Below are 14,397 nucleotides of genomic sequence, written 5' to 3' on the forward strand. Positions count from 1 at the left end.
TTTTTATGTGTATCTTTCAAGTCTTTCTTCATGCAAATATGTGTACATAAAATGAAATTAAAAGGAAATATACTATAGGTGATGTTTAAGAAATTAGTTTTTTAATTTATCGCACATTATGAGCATCTTACTATGTCACTGAATATTCTTCTACAGCTTCACATTCAGTTAGTGGCATATTATTTTATTGAGTGAACTACATAATCAATCCCTTATATTTTGGATATTTAAGATGTTACAAAAATTTAACTATGTAGCTCCATCAGAACAGAATAAATCTGAGGTTGTTCTAGAATTAAATTGTTTCTTCCAAATGGGATGCTGTTTTGTTTTTTTTTTTAAACATTCCCCCATTTTTAGTGAGAGTAGCAGCAACAGCTGTTGCCATTTATTAAGTGTTTACTGTCTGTTAGATACTGTGTTAAGCAATTTACATGCACACTCAAAGTGGTTAATATTATTATCCTCATTTTACAGATGAAGAAATAGAATGTCAGGGAGAGTAAACAATTTACCCAAAACTGCATACTTGATACAGGCAGAGCTGGATTCAATTCCTGTCTCTCTGACTTCCTTTCATGCCCTTGACTTTCAGTGGTCCCACAAAATGAGTAAAATCCTGACATCTGAAACTAAGAATGTCCCTAAGTTGACTTTATATCCAGGAAAAAAAAAAAGTACTCCATATGTCTTTCACCTTAAATAAATTAAAAGTCTTCTCCATAATAAATAGCAATATCTCCTTCTGACACCTTTAGTCCCAGTAGTAACAGAGTCAGGAAGGAACAGCAAGTTTTCTAGTCTAGAACAGCCTTCTTCCTACTATGCCCATGTTAAGATAGCAAACACTGACATCTGTATTAAAAAGTCTCCTCTTTACAAAATTTGATTGGCATTTGACTCTAAAGCAACATGTGGGCCTGAGACTGAGTTTAGAGTTTTGTCTCTAATTTCGTCAGTAATATCCAAAGGAACATTGGACATATTACCTCCTTCTTGGTTCATTTTCAGTATCTAAAAAATATCAATGCTGAGGTGATATCTATCAAACATTTTTAGAGGACATTGATAGGCTCAAGTAAACTGGGTAATATCTTTAGAAAAAAAGAAGTGATAGCTAAAACAATGAAAATATGAAACTAGTCAACATGTTAACATAAACCTAGAATGCTGAGAGTATATCTTTAATCCCAGCAGCTCCAGAGGCAGAGACAGAAGGATCGTGAGTTCAAAGGCAGCCTCAGCAAAAATGAAGCACTGAGCAACTCAGTGAGAATCCTGTTTCTAAATAAAATACAAACTAGGGCTGGGGATGTGGCTCAGTGGTTGAATGCCCCTGAGTTCAATCCCAGGTATCTGCCCCCTCCCCCACAAAAAAAGATCCACCCAGGAAAAAAAATGTAAATAATAAAATATACTCAAAGCATGTGCTAAAATGAAATGTGATAATACTTTAGAGCTTCCATAAAATGTTCAGGCCTTGTATGTCTACTGAACAAAGAATTCTACGGTATAAGTGGCCACAGACAACCACTGGGAGTTTATCTGTTCTCTTCTTCCTGAGACATAGATGCAGCCCAGCAACTTTTACACCAGTGAAAACACCATGCAGATCTGCAACCCACAAGGTTCCTCTTCACCTTGATTTTACAAATTAACAAAATTTAAAAAAACTAACACTCTCAAGAAGTGAGCCCACTAACCCTTAATTATTTAAAAACGAGTTGCTCTTATTCCCTGTTGATCTGTGATACAATACTAGTTTACAATTTTGTGCTTTACATTTCCTTTGCATTTATATTCTGTGGTTTGAGGACTACTGGGAGTCACTGAGTTCTGGGCCATGGATGGTGGTAACAGGCCACCGAGACTCATCAATCTTGAGTATTGACACATGCCACCTATTTTTTAAGGACCTCATGTAGAAAAACAAGATTAACTTGACAAAGTGTAATATATAATGAGGATAGGAACTGGTACAGCCAAAACAGTAACTTTTTTTTCTTTCCCTTTTTCCTTTCCTTTGTATATTTAAAAATCCAAAGTTGATATTCTGTGTTCCATCTATTTTTGTAATAATAGTGCATACCACCCACAGTTTGCTGAGTATTTTATTTTTTATTCCTGTCAAGCTGTTACACACAAAAGGCATTTTTAGAACTAACATTTGTAGAAATTCACATTTGTGTTGGAGAATTGCTAGCAGTGCTGGGGATGGAGCAAGAGGGGTGCTCCAAGACGACAATAAGAATGGGTGCTGTGTCCCAGAGGTTGACTGTAAAATCCCACTAAGCATCTGAATGTTAATGAGGTGCCAACTCTGTTTTCTGAGGAATCTCACTGGCAGGTCTTACCCTAGGGCAAGTACCAGGCTAAGTGCAGTTGTCTGGGTTGTTAACTCCTCTCCTTCATCCCTCTCATCTCTCCTCTGTGCTCTTCTCCTGCTTCCTTCCCACTTTCAGCTCAAGTACCCCAATCTTCCCAGCATCAGCATCACCCACGGAGTTAGGCCTTTGCTGCCCACATCAAATCAGATGTTTTGTTTCTGTGCCCTGTCCCACTAAATCCATATTCCCTGGAGTCTTTTAAGGAGACACATAATGGCATCATTCTCCTTAATGGGAGGCCTCCTGGGAAACAGCATCATCCACCCCACCGTACCATGGAAGCCACTGCCTCTGCAGTGCTGGTCAGAAATTGGATTATACTCTCCAATTTGACTAATGTTTATTGGATACCTCCACTGTGCAGAATACACTATCAGGAATGGAAAGATAAATGCAGTGCTCGTACTGCCCTCAAGAAGAGACTGAAGCAGGGGTCATCAGACTTTGTCTTTAAAGAGCTAGATAGCAATATTTCAGATTTTATGGGCCACGGTCTCTGTGTTAGAAATTTTGGCTCTGCCATAGGAGTACAAAAGCAGTCATAAACAATAAATAAACAAATCAGCATGGCTGTGTTCAATAAAATTTTACATGCAAAGCCAGATGGTAGGATGGTTTTAGATCAGGGCCACAGCTTTGCTGACCCTTTGTCTAAAGTCCTAGTCTCTTTTACCTAGCTTTTCTGATCTGACTTTTGCAGGATGGATCCCACAAAATCAACCAAAGAAAAGATGGTAATTAAAAGAAAAGCCATTTAACCATTATTGAAGTGGTGAATAGAAGACAAATTGTCCACATTCACAGATATGTATAAATACGTACAAAGAGATATCTACCATTAAGAATGTACCTTGAACAATCACCTTGTACACTCAATGATATCTATAAAATTTGTAGGATATGAGAATTTCAGACTTTCATACTAACTCAGAGCTTAACCAAAAATGTTTGAATCAAGAGAAAAAAAATATTTTTACAGCATCATAATATGTTATTTAAAACCGAACCAAGGACATAGAGTCAACATATAAGATCCTCAGCACCACATAATATAAGTAAATAAAATAATTGTGTCCAACTACCAACTAAAAATATTAAATAAAAAAATAAGATACTTACCTCTGTACCATTATCACTTTAAGATAAAAAAACAGGTGGGTCATATGAATGCAGTAAAGTTAATGATTGTAAGACAAACAAACAAAAAAAATGCTTCAAAACTTAAAATAGCTACAGAAGAGGCACAGAAGGGGAGGGAGAAGAGAAAGGAGAGGACAAAGAGGAAGTTATCTCCAATCTAGTAAGAGAAATATAGATGAATACATGATAGCTTGGTAAGTCAATAAATGGCTCATTACACAGGCAGCATTCAATAAATGTTATACAGGAGAAATTACTCTGTATAATATTAAGTAATAGATAAACCAGTATGTTAAGGGGTAGAAGAAGACCCTGATGCACCTTCCTTGGCCACAGCACAGTAGGGCTTGGCAGGAGAAGAGTGCTTCATTAGTGCTGTGCTCCTGGCAGTGATTAAGGGACCTAAACTCCTTCTGTTGGTGGCTGGGCAGGCTTCTTGCACCTTTTCATTGGGCTCCTGGGTGGTAGTTACAGGGAGTGGCAGAGTGGAGAAGGTGCACCCTCTCTTAACCTCAGAGGCTGGGAATGATACTAACCATAGCAACTCACTTCCATTGGCAAGAATTAGTCTAGGGGAGAGAGGATGGAGACATGGTATCTTTCTATATAACCAGGAAGAGAATATTTTCTGCCACTTTTGTAAAGTCAATGACCTATCCTAAGACCAGTGGATGTTTTATAGATAAGGTGATATTTGAGGTGAACCCTAGGAGAAGGGTAAGAATTTGACAGATAGAATGGATTTTATAATTATATGAGCAAAGACACTACAGCAGGCAAGCTCAGGGGTGTGGTCAGGGTACATAGTCTTGGGTAGCTAATGTGTGATAGAAGATGAATTTGGCTGCCAAAGCCACAGACACTTATTTTGCAGGCAACTGTCTATAATTAAGTTTTTTGAGCAAGCAAGTTAACTGATCACCACCAGCTTACTGCCAGTGTGAACAATGGACTAAGAGGTTGCAGACAAAAAGATTCAAGCCAGCAGAAAGGATATGCCCCAGGTCCCTATTTATAGTACAGTCCTTCTGCTCTCTTTTTCTTAGCAAGTCTCTGGCTACTGGTCTGATACCACTACCACCAAATTGCCAGATCCCAGTGGGTGAAGGTGCAGGGGGCTGTGCTCACTACTTTTGCTCATTGTGCTTTTCTACCTGTCACACCTGCTTATCAGAGCTCTAGCTTCCTCATTCCCAAGATATGTCATCACTGCTTCCACCAGGCAGAAGGCCTGGGGAGAGCTGAAGCAAATCCTTGCTCAATGTATTCATCAGGGTTCTTGAAAACAAACAACAAGGGCCACAAACAAGAAGCAACATGATGTAGGTGTATATCTAAGTAGATTTGAAAGGAATTGGCTCACACAGTCAGGGAAGCTGACAAATCCCAAGATCTACAGAGGGGTTAGCAACCCGGAGACCCCAGAAAGCTGATATTGTGCTTCTAGTTTGAACTCAAAACACTGGGGACGAGTAAACTGAAGATGTGGCTCTCATCCAAAGCCAGCCAGCTTGAGATCCAGGAAAAGCTGCTGTTTTCCTTCAAGTCCAAAGGCAGAAGAAAGCTGATACTTGGGTTCAAAAGCAGTCAAGTGGGCGGAATTCCCTCTAACTTAGGGAATGCCAGCCTTTGTATTCTACTTTGCCCTCCTCCCCCAGCTTTCTGGGTAAGGCCCACCAACATTAAAGAGGTCTCTTTTACCTAGTCTGTTGATTTTAAATGTTAATCCCATCTCAGAATACCCTTCCAGAAATTATCAGAATAATATGTAGGTACCATCACACTTGGAAGATGGACAAAATAAAACCAGACTTTGTTACCAGCAGCATCTAGCAGCAGAAGATAGAGGATATCTTAAGGATAGAGATTTTTCTCTTTTTATATCCATCAGGGACAAACTTGGTCCACATTTCATCAAATGTCTGCTGTATTAGATATACAGAATTTATTACTTTTGGCATGATCACCCTCTGCATGGAGTTAGTAAGCACTTTGCATGCATGAGTGCCCTCTCACTCAGTGTGTCCTGTTCTAGTGAAGGTGTTCTTATCACCACTTTATAGATTTAAAAACTGAGGCTTGGAGAATTAGAGTAAGTTTTCCAACTTTGCACAGCAGTAGGAACTAGGAGTGGAAACATGGCAATCTTGCTTCAAAAATAAACCAGGAAATTGCATGGTAATGGAGGGAGACCCTCATTGTTATACAAAATTACATATAAGAGGTTGTGAGGGGAATGGGAAAATAAACAAGGAGAGAAATGAATTACAGTGGATGAGGTAGAGAGAGAAGATGGGAGGGGAGGGAGGGGGGATAGTAGAGGATAGGAAAGGTAGCAGAATACAACAGTTACTAATAGGGCATTATGTAAAAATGTGGATGTGTAACCGATGTGATTCTGCAATCTGTATTTGGGGTAAAATTGGGAGTTCATAACCAACTTGAATCTAATGTATGAAATATGATATGTCAAGAGCTTTATAATGTTTTGAACTACCAATAAAAGAAATAAATTAAAAAAAAAGAAAAAGATAATAGCTGGAGAAAATAAGATCAAGGGAGAGTTTAATAAAGGATCTAGTTAGGATGGGAGAGATTAGAAATGTAAATGAAAGAGAAAGATACTCCATTGTATGACTTTCCAAGAAGGTTGGAAGGGATGAGATTTAATGCCAAGCAGAAGAGGTGGCCCTAAAATAGAGATAGTTGCCTCCTCACTAGAAAGAAGTTTGCTTGGTAAAAATGTGAGGCCATTTCCATTTGATGACTTATATCTTTCTCTTAAATTTTAACAAAGTTAATTTACAAATAAAAAATTGCATATATTCAAAAAAAAAACAAAAAAAAATAAAATAAACCAGGATACTCTCTAATGCTTTACAAATATTAATAAATTCTAGTGTAAATTTTGAGCATTCAATGGAATTATGCACATAATGTTTAGTACAATGTCTCATAAACAGTAAGATCTCATCAAACCTTACTTGATCTTGGTATCAATATTCGGGATATGTGTTGTTTTTCCAGTCCAAATTTCCTAGAAAAATATGCTCTGGTGTTAAGTAGGAAAACCTAGATTTAGACCCTGGCCTTTTGTTTTTAAGTCCTAAATCCAAGTGATTCTGTTATGAAATGGAAGAAGAAAGAGTGGGAGTTTCCCTCTATAGTGTCTAAATAAATAGATATACTGTATATAAATGGCTTTTTAAAAGTATTTTTGCCATTGAAGCAAATGCCTAAATCACTATATAATTCAGAGGAATCCCTACAGAGTCTTATTTACAAAAATATTAAAGCATGAAAGACATGGTTTTGTTAATCTTCCAGAAATCACAGGTAATGAGTATGTATCAGCCTTCAACAGGTGGGGGAAGGATGCAGGGAGCTGACATGCCAGGGGTTGCCAGCAGGTCACCAGCTTCACATATTAGCTGGAGCATATTTCCTGGATCAGGGAGCATGAGCTCTCCTGACAATCCTTTGGTTCTGGGTGAAGCCTTATTTAGTTGAAGGCTGGTTTATGTGTTGGTAAAAATCGTGTCTGCGAGATGGACTGAAGCAAAACCAGGCACTGAATGGTTCTGCCTCCGGGTTACTACAGCTTCATTTGTTCCTTGTTTATAGACCTATTGCTTTCCAATGACGGATGGGCGGAGAGTGAAGTACCACCTTCCCCACCACCACATTCTGGTCTGGAATTGGGCCTTGAAGATTACAGCCACAGGTATCGATAAAATGATATATCATAAATGTTCCCCTGTTATGGTTTTTCTGGGAAAACGCAGCCACCTTATTTTTACTCTATTTCTTTCCAGAATGGAAATCTCATAGTATCTATAATTCCTTTCCAGAGACAGCTTCTCAAAGCTAATAGCATTGATTGTTCATATTTTGCTCCCTAGAATGTGTTAAGATTCATCTAATATGATGAAACTATTTAAGAAAATGGTTGGATTTTCTTTTACAAGTTTGAAAACAAGAGCAGTGATGCCCAAAGAAAATTTATATGGAAAGGTATGAAACAAAACCGAAGAAAATGAAACAGGATTTTTTTTCTTTGTAATTCACAAACCCTAAAGGTACTTTAAAAATAGATGTTCCAAGAAAGTTAATGGAATCTAAAAATTAAAGCAACACCATATATAATCTAAAATATTGAAAAGGGTACCCAATATTATATCCATTCTCTAATAGAAACTAAAAAAAAATCAATAATTTTTTAGAATCACACAAGCACAAGAGAGGGAGATTTATAAGCATACATACTATTTGACTAGTGGAATTCATAAATTTTGTTCTTCTGATGAGTTTTAAAAATCATTAAATTGTCTCTTTGCTATTTTCTGTATTTATTATGCCTGTTAAAAACTGTGTATTTTATTCCATTCCGTGTCCCATGATAATCCTGTGAAATTTCTTCATTTTTCTTGTAGCAATGCTTTTTAATACAACCTGTTAAAAATACAGATGCACAAGAGTATATCTAACTCTATTAGATGGAGGCTTACCTATATTTAGCTCTCTCTGATTTTTCTATTTTTGAAATTAGTTATCTTACTCAAACACAATTTCATGAACTAGGTTGATAATCACGGTTATATTCTAGATCAGTATCTCGAGGGCTACTTAGAAAAAAATGTGGACATATTTAATTTTTTCCCCTTTATTTCCACTGTCTATCTCAATCCTGAATCCAAGTTGGTAGCATTAAAGAATCCATTTTTAAATAATTTCATAATAATTTCAATAAAGTAGATTTGTTGTTCATCCAGTATATCCAGTATATGCAAAACCACTGGAATGGTGACAAGGTGAGTCAGAAGCCCTGCCCTCAAGAAGCCAGAAGGCTAGTGGATCACAAGATACAAAATGATAGAAGGTGTAATTTAACATGTGGTCTGAGGCAGAGGGACTGCTTCCAGTTAGGAGAATCAGTCCAAATGTGATGGTAAAAGTTATTTGAGCTGAATCTTTCCTCATAACTAGAGGTTAGGTGTGAGATAAGCCTGGGAAAGAAGGGAATTTCAGAGAGGGAAGGAATAGCATGGAGGTGGGAAAGGAAATTGATATGTACAACTTATTGACCAGCCAATAAAGCCCAGGATGCACGGATGAGGTATACATGCCTCATTCAGTAGATAGGAAAAACTATTGTAGAGTCTTAAAAGACAATAGGTATGGTAAACCTCAAGATTTCATTGTGTGTAACATGGATTAGATAAATAGAGGAGGGCTGATATCCACTGGATGCCAGACTCCATTGGATCCCTGCTGGGGCCATGGCAGTGAGAGGTACTCAGGACCTGTGCTGGGGAGGACAGGGAGATTGCTCAGGTGAGAAACCTGCAGGTGAGGGGTGGTTCAGATATATCTATTGGGAGTTAGCGACCACCTTTATGACTTCTTCAAGATCTTCAGATTTCTCCCCTTCCCTCTTCTGTCAAGCACATTCCTCTATGATTTCCTCAGACTTCATTCTTTTTTTTTCCTGCTCTGCAGTATTTGAACATTAAGTCATTCATTTACTCATCCATTCAGAAGTATTTTTGGAGCTTTGAGCCAAACACTCTAGAATGCACTAGAATGGATCAGAAAGCATCCTTGCCAGCCAGAAATGCAGTGTCCTCTTAAGAAGACAGACACTTAAGGATGCAGCCTGCTCAGCATTAGATACAAAATGCCATGGGAGTGCAGAGAAATGAGCCACCTGACTCTGTCTGTAGGATCAAGGGAGTTTTCACAGAAGAAGTGGTGTCAGTAATTTCTTAGAAAATGGAAAGGAGCCTACAATGCCGAGAAGTGGCAGGAAGACCAACCTAGGTTAGAAAACTAGGTGATGGAGAGGAGACTCATCATACATTCAGTGTGGCTGTAGTGCATGGTATCCAGGGGGAAAATATCAAGGTCCAGTATTGTCTACCATGCACCAAAAGCACCTTGCTTCTTCAGGGAGCAGTGGAGAAGCATTGAAGGGCTCCAACCCACCAGATGACAATGTCAGACCTTGGGCAGTTTCACTGTGGAGAATGGAATGGTTGGGGGAAGCCACATACAAAGATCTCTAGTACTCTTGGGACTAACAAGAGAAAAACACTACCTGAAAGAGGGGAAAAGCAGTGTCGGTGGAGGGAAAAGGGCAGAGGAAGGAACAAGTCTTAAGCCTTGAAACTCTTCCCCCTCCTGGGAGGCTGTGACCTGCACAGTCCTGCAAGCTACAGCGTTGCCTAGGTGACCAGCAGCAGCAGGGTTTGGATGTGTGAAGCTTGGGATGGAGGATACACTGGAAAGGAGCCAGGAGGATTGAGCAATTCTGTCATTCAAAAAAAAAAAAATTATAAAGCCCTCTAAGAGGGAATAGCAGTGCTTTAGGGATGGAACCACTCTTCACAGTGGAAAACTGCCCTTGCATGGAAAGGGAAACACAAATTAGATCAAACTTAAGGCCTGTACTTTAAACCCAAATGAAATCAGTACATTCCTGAATTTATTTCTACTACTCTGCCAATGATCATTAGAGAAAAGGTTAGAATACGTGTGTCTTAGTAAAAATATAAGGGAAATATCTTTTACTGCAGGATCTCAGGGAGAGTTGAAGGTAGATCAACAGCAGGCAGAATATATTGAATATTATGAATATTATTAACATTTTGGACAACATTTGATAATTTCCTACATGTTCATATTTTTCATTCTCTGTCTCTATCCTTCTCTCTCTGCTTTGCACACATGACCTCTGTTACTCTCACACTAGCCAAATGTTGAAATCTATTCATAAGACACCAGTGGTTTCAGTCATATATATATATATAGGCATACTTCTCAAAATCTTCTTCCTCTGCTTTTTATTTCACACAGTTCTCCTTGAACATGCCCTGCTGGCCCTTGTGTGTCTTTCACATTCCTGGTTTGTCACCACATTCAGGACACTGGCATATGTTTCATGCTACCCTTATTTATTCATTATGCAGCATAATTTGACATTGAGTATCATTTCTATTTGATAGATTTCCCGGTTGTTCATGCTGAAAGCACGGCCTCGATCTAGGACACGTCTTTGGCCTGCTGTCAACTTCAGCTTCCCACAGCCCCTGGTGCAGCCCACTCAGCCATGAGTACATGCTAACTCCCTTCAAAATTAAAATATGTCATAGTTTATAGTTAATCATCGTGTCACCCTCTCACTCTAAACACTTCTGATGTGTAGATAAAATTACAAACCATTTCACTAGTCTTACTGACATGTCTAAAATATTTTCACATTAACTAATTCAATACTCCAGTCATTATTTCAGTGTACTATATGCTCACGTTGGCTCTGGTCCCATAATGTCTTATGTAACACTCACGTCCCTCCTTAAATATCTGCCAATCTGACATCAGCCTTATTTTGCATTTCCATTTTGTCTCATGGCAAGAGGGGATCCTCCCATTGATGGTTTTCAAGTTGTATACGTGGTTACAAAATGATGATAACAAATGCATACATCAAATTAATGGGCATAACAGACATACATATATATACTTAATATAAACAATATGTTTGTTCCATTTATATGTATAAAGAAGCTTTTATTTCTCTGACCACCCTTGAGTGTTTCCTAATATCTCTATCAAAATATATTCATTTTATTTGGATAGATCCTAACTTGATGTTACTATGTCAAGTGGTATTGCCACCTTCTTGGATAAAGATCATTATTTCTCACGAGCCTAGGAGAATTTGAGTTCTTATCCTTAATATATCAGTTTGGAAGACACTCTGAGAATGAATTTGGGCAACCAATACATTCCTCACTTGGGTAGATCCCCATAGTCCACCTTGAGCTCAGCACTTCAAATACAGTGTGATCTTTGTTTTAAAGAGGAATATTCATGTTGGTTCTAAACCTCTGCCTGAAGGCTTTTGTTATAACATATAGCATCTGTTTTGATCAACTGTCTGGCTTTCTTTAGTTTCATGATATGCACCCCTCTGTTTAAACAAAAAGCTAAACTAAAATGCAAGTTGCATAGGAGATTGTGAGCAAATCTGCACTAAGTTAAAGAAAAGCTTTGAAATTTTGGAAATTTAGGCTTGAAACAACTTATGTCCCAGGATGGCTGCCATTTTAACAAAGCTTATGGTTCTGCTCCTGGCTTTGCCCTTGGCCACCTGTGTGACCTTGGAACATAAGTCCTCCTCTTTGGGCCTCAGAGTCTTATCTAAATGATGCCCTAGGCTTTAATCCCTTCCAGTTCTTAAATTCCTTGAGTCTATGTGGCCATGAGTCTTTCTGACACTAAATCCACATCATCACAGTAGATCAAAGGATGGAAAAACTAAGAGCAAATAAAGGTCGAATAACACATTTAAAGAATATCAAGGATTTGGGGAAACTCGTGTGCACACTAGCATCTTAGATTCTTCTTTAAAATGTGCTGAAAGAGAGAGAGAATTGCTGTTAGATCAATAAAACTAAGTGGGTCAAGGATTTTTTGCACATAATTAGCATGTCTTCCTATCACTAGATACCACATCTAGTACACTGTATGTATCAATGGTTTTGTCTGTTGAGAATGCACCCAGGCACCATTGAAATTCATGACTCCAATGAGTGGATTTAAACTTCTTGAGAAGTGTTCACAAAAACAGGTACAATCTTTTCGTTGAAGAATATTGCAAGTCCTCATTCAAAGGCCACCATAATCTACAGAAATAAAGAACTCCCATTCATTGTAATAGCTCCCATTGATTGAACATAATATTAGCTAGAGAATACTTTATTTAAATTGTACTGCAATTGTATATGCTAGGCACTAATCTTAGTATTGAGCATTCCTTCACTTATATAATAATTACAATAGCCTTATAGAGTAAATTCTATTAACTGTTTTATAGATGAGGCCACATAGCCTGACATCTCCCTAGTCCCTAAGCTACCTTAGTCACAGCCCTTCTAAGGGCTAACAAAGATGGAAATGGCAAGGAAACTGTGAAAAAAAAATCTGGACAAGCTCAGAAACTCACAGTCATTTAGGAAGCAAAAGCAGATCTATTTATTAATCTGCTCGTTTGGTACCTGAGCACTTTTAGAGCACTTGCTCTGTGTGAGTCTATTTACTTTCTAAATCTTTAACTCATTCTATCTTTTTGGTCACCCTCTAAGGTAGAGAATGTAATTATACTCATTTTCAATGCGAATAATACACTTAAATCTACATGTGAGGACACTGAATAACAGAGAAATGACAACTTGCCCAGGTCACACAGCTAGTAAGTAGCAGAAAGGGGATTAAACTGAATCCAGGACCTGCTCCACATCCTGGCTCTTGAGAGTATCTTGTACTGTCCATCAGGGCTACTTTCTTAATCTACCTGCCCACTGTATTATTAGTGGAGGTTCATTTACTCATTCATCAATATTAGTGTAGCTACATATTAATTTTAACAGTGCTGTCAGGAAATATTAAATGTCCATAACTGATGAGTTTCAAGAAAAATTGAACTTATTTTGGTATATTTCATTTAAAACTTGAGATTCCTCTGTACATGAATTCTCATTCAGAAGTTATTTTTGTTACTTTGTTGTTTAAAATATCAACCTCCAACTTTTTGAAAAATTCAACCTCAGTACTTTCAGATTTCCTGAGCATGCTTAATTTGAGTTCTTTCTGTATCTAAGATTAGGAGTACAAGTCATATTGAGATGAGCTACCGTATGTACCTCATAAACAGACAAGCTATCAAGAAAGTGGAGTTTAATATATGAAAAGTATACAAATATGATGCATTTCTGGATTGAGATATAAGCTATTATCTGTAATTTCTTTATATAAAATCCCTTCATTCTCAAGAAAAATAAATAAAATATCCAGCAGAAAGAAAATTCATCGAGACTGACCACAAGTACCAGGAATCCTATAATGGGCATTTGATGCTTCTTGTGTCTAAATTGTCAACCATGCTTTTCCTGGGATTGACTTTTGGTATTATTGATGAGTGGACTATCTGCTCAGCATTCACGTTAGTTTTGGAAGATGAACCTAAATAAGGTAAAAATTCAAACTCCATCTGCCATCAGTCATTCAGCAAGATGTTTTTTTTCTGAGGAGCCAACCCTTTCACTTATGTTTAAATGAAGGGCATGCTTATCCTGCAGAAATCTCAGTCCACTTTAGAGCACTGCTAATGTCTGGTGACAAGCTATGAAGTGCTAGTGCTTCCCAGGCACCTGTTACCCACTCAAAGTTCTATATGGTATAGCAGGATCCCAATTAGCAAAAATCAGTGAAGAGTCAAACATAATATTAGCTAGAGAATACTTTATTTAAATTGTACTAAGGATAAAATATATGAAAACAGGGTTGCTACATCTCATGAAAGAAACCTGAAAGTAAGAATTGGCTCAAAATACATACCAATGGGCTGCAAAGAAGCTCATAGGGACTATGTTCCAAATGAGAACTGCTTCTCTCTCTCTCTCTTTTGTCCTCTCTTTATGATTTTATTCTAGACCTAAGTATGACATATGGCTTCTTTCCACAGCTCTGGGGTAGATTCGACAGTATATTTTCCAGATCAGCACATCAACTTCAGATCTGTGACACCGGCCAGGCAGCCTGAATCAATTAACCTGAAAGCTTCGAAGAGCATGGACCTTGGTAAGTGAGGGGGAGGTGACACCCAAGTCAGCTCTCCAGCCTCAGCCCATCTATCTTCCCAAATGTCCAGGTCTTGTTTCTTTAACTCAAACCTCAGGGAGCAAGGTCTGCAGAAGCTGGAGGATGGGACTGGTCATAGTATCTTCCTATCTGCTCTCACACACTTAGTTACCCTCTTTGTAAAAGCAAGAGTGATGACTTATTCTTATTTTGTGGTCCATAAAACGTC

At 38.0% G+C, this 14,397-nt stretch overlaps 1 protein-coding gene across 2 annotated transcripts in view; it reads left to right on the plus strand.

Annotated features, from left to right (window-relative positions):
- The window catches only part of Pard3b (par-3 family cell polarity regulator beta), a 1,008,812-nt gene that overhangs the window by 604,319 nt on the left and 390,096 nt on the right, over positions 1 to 14,397 (plus strand). For both annotated transcript variants that reach the window (XM_046463021.2, XM_058578162.1), the window contains exons 14-15: positions 7,152 to 7,251; positions 14,053 to 14,168. In XM_046463021.2, the coding sequence (XP_046318977.1) occupies positions 7,152 to 7,251; positions 14,053 to 14,168 (216 nt within the window). The remainder of the gene's footprint in view (positions 1 to 7,151; positions 7,252 to 14,052; positions 14,169 to 14,397) is intronic.

This window comes from Marmota monax, unplaced genomic scaffold (assembly GCF_021218885.2).
Source record: "Marmota monax isolate L192 unplaced genomic scaffold, Marmota_monax_Labrador192_F-V1.1 WCK01_AAM20220418_F8-fsc00095, whole genome shotgun sequence".
Taxonomy (NCBI): Eukaryota; Metazoa; Chordata; class Mammalia; order Rodentia; family Sciuridae; genus Marmota; species Marmota monax.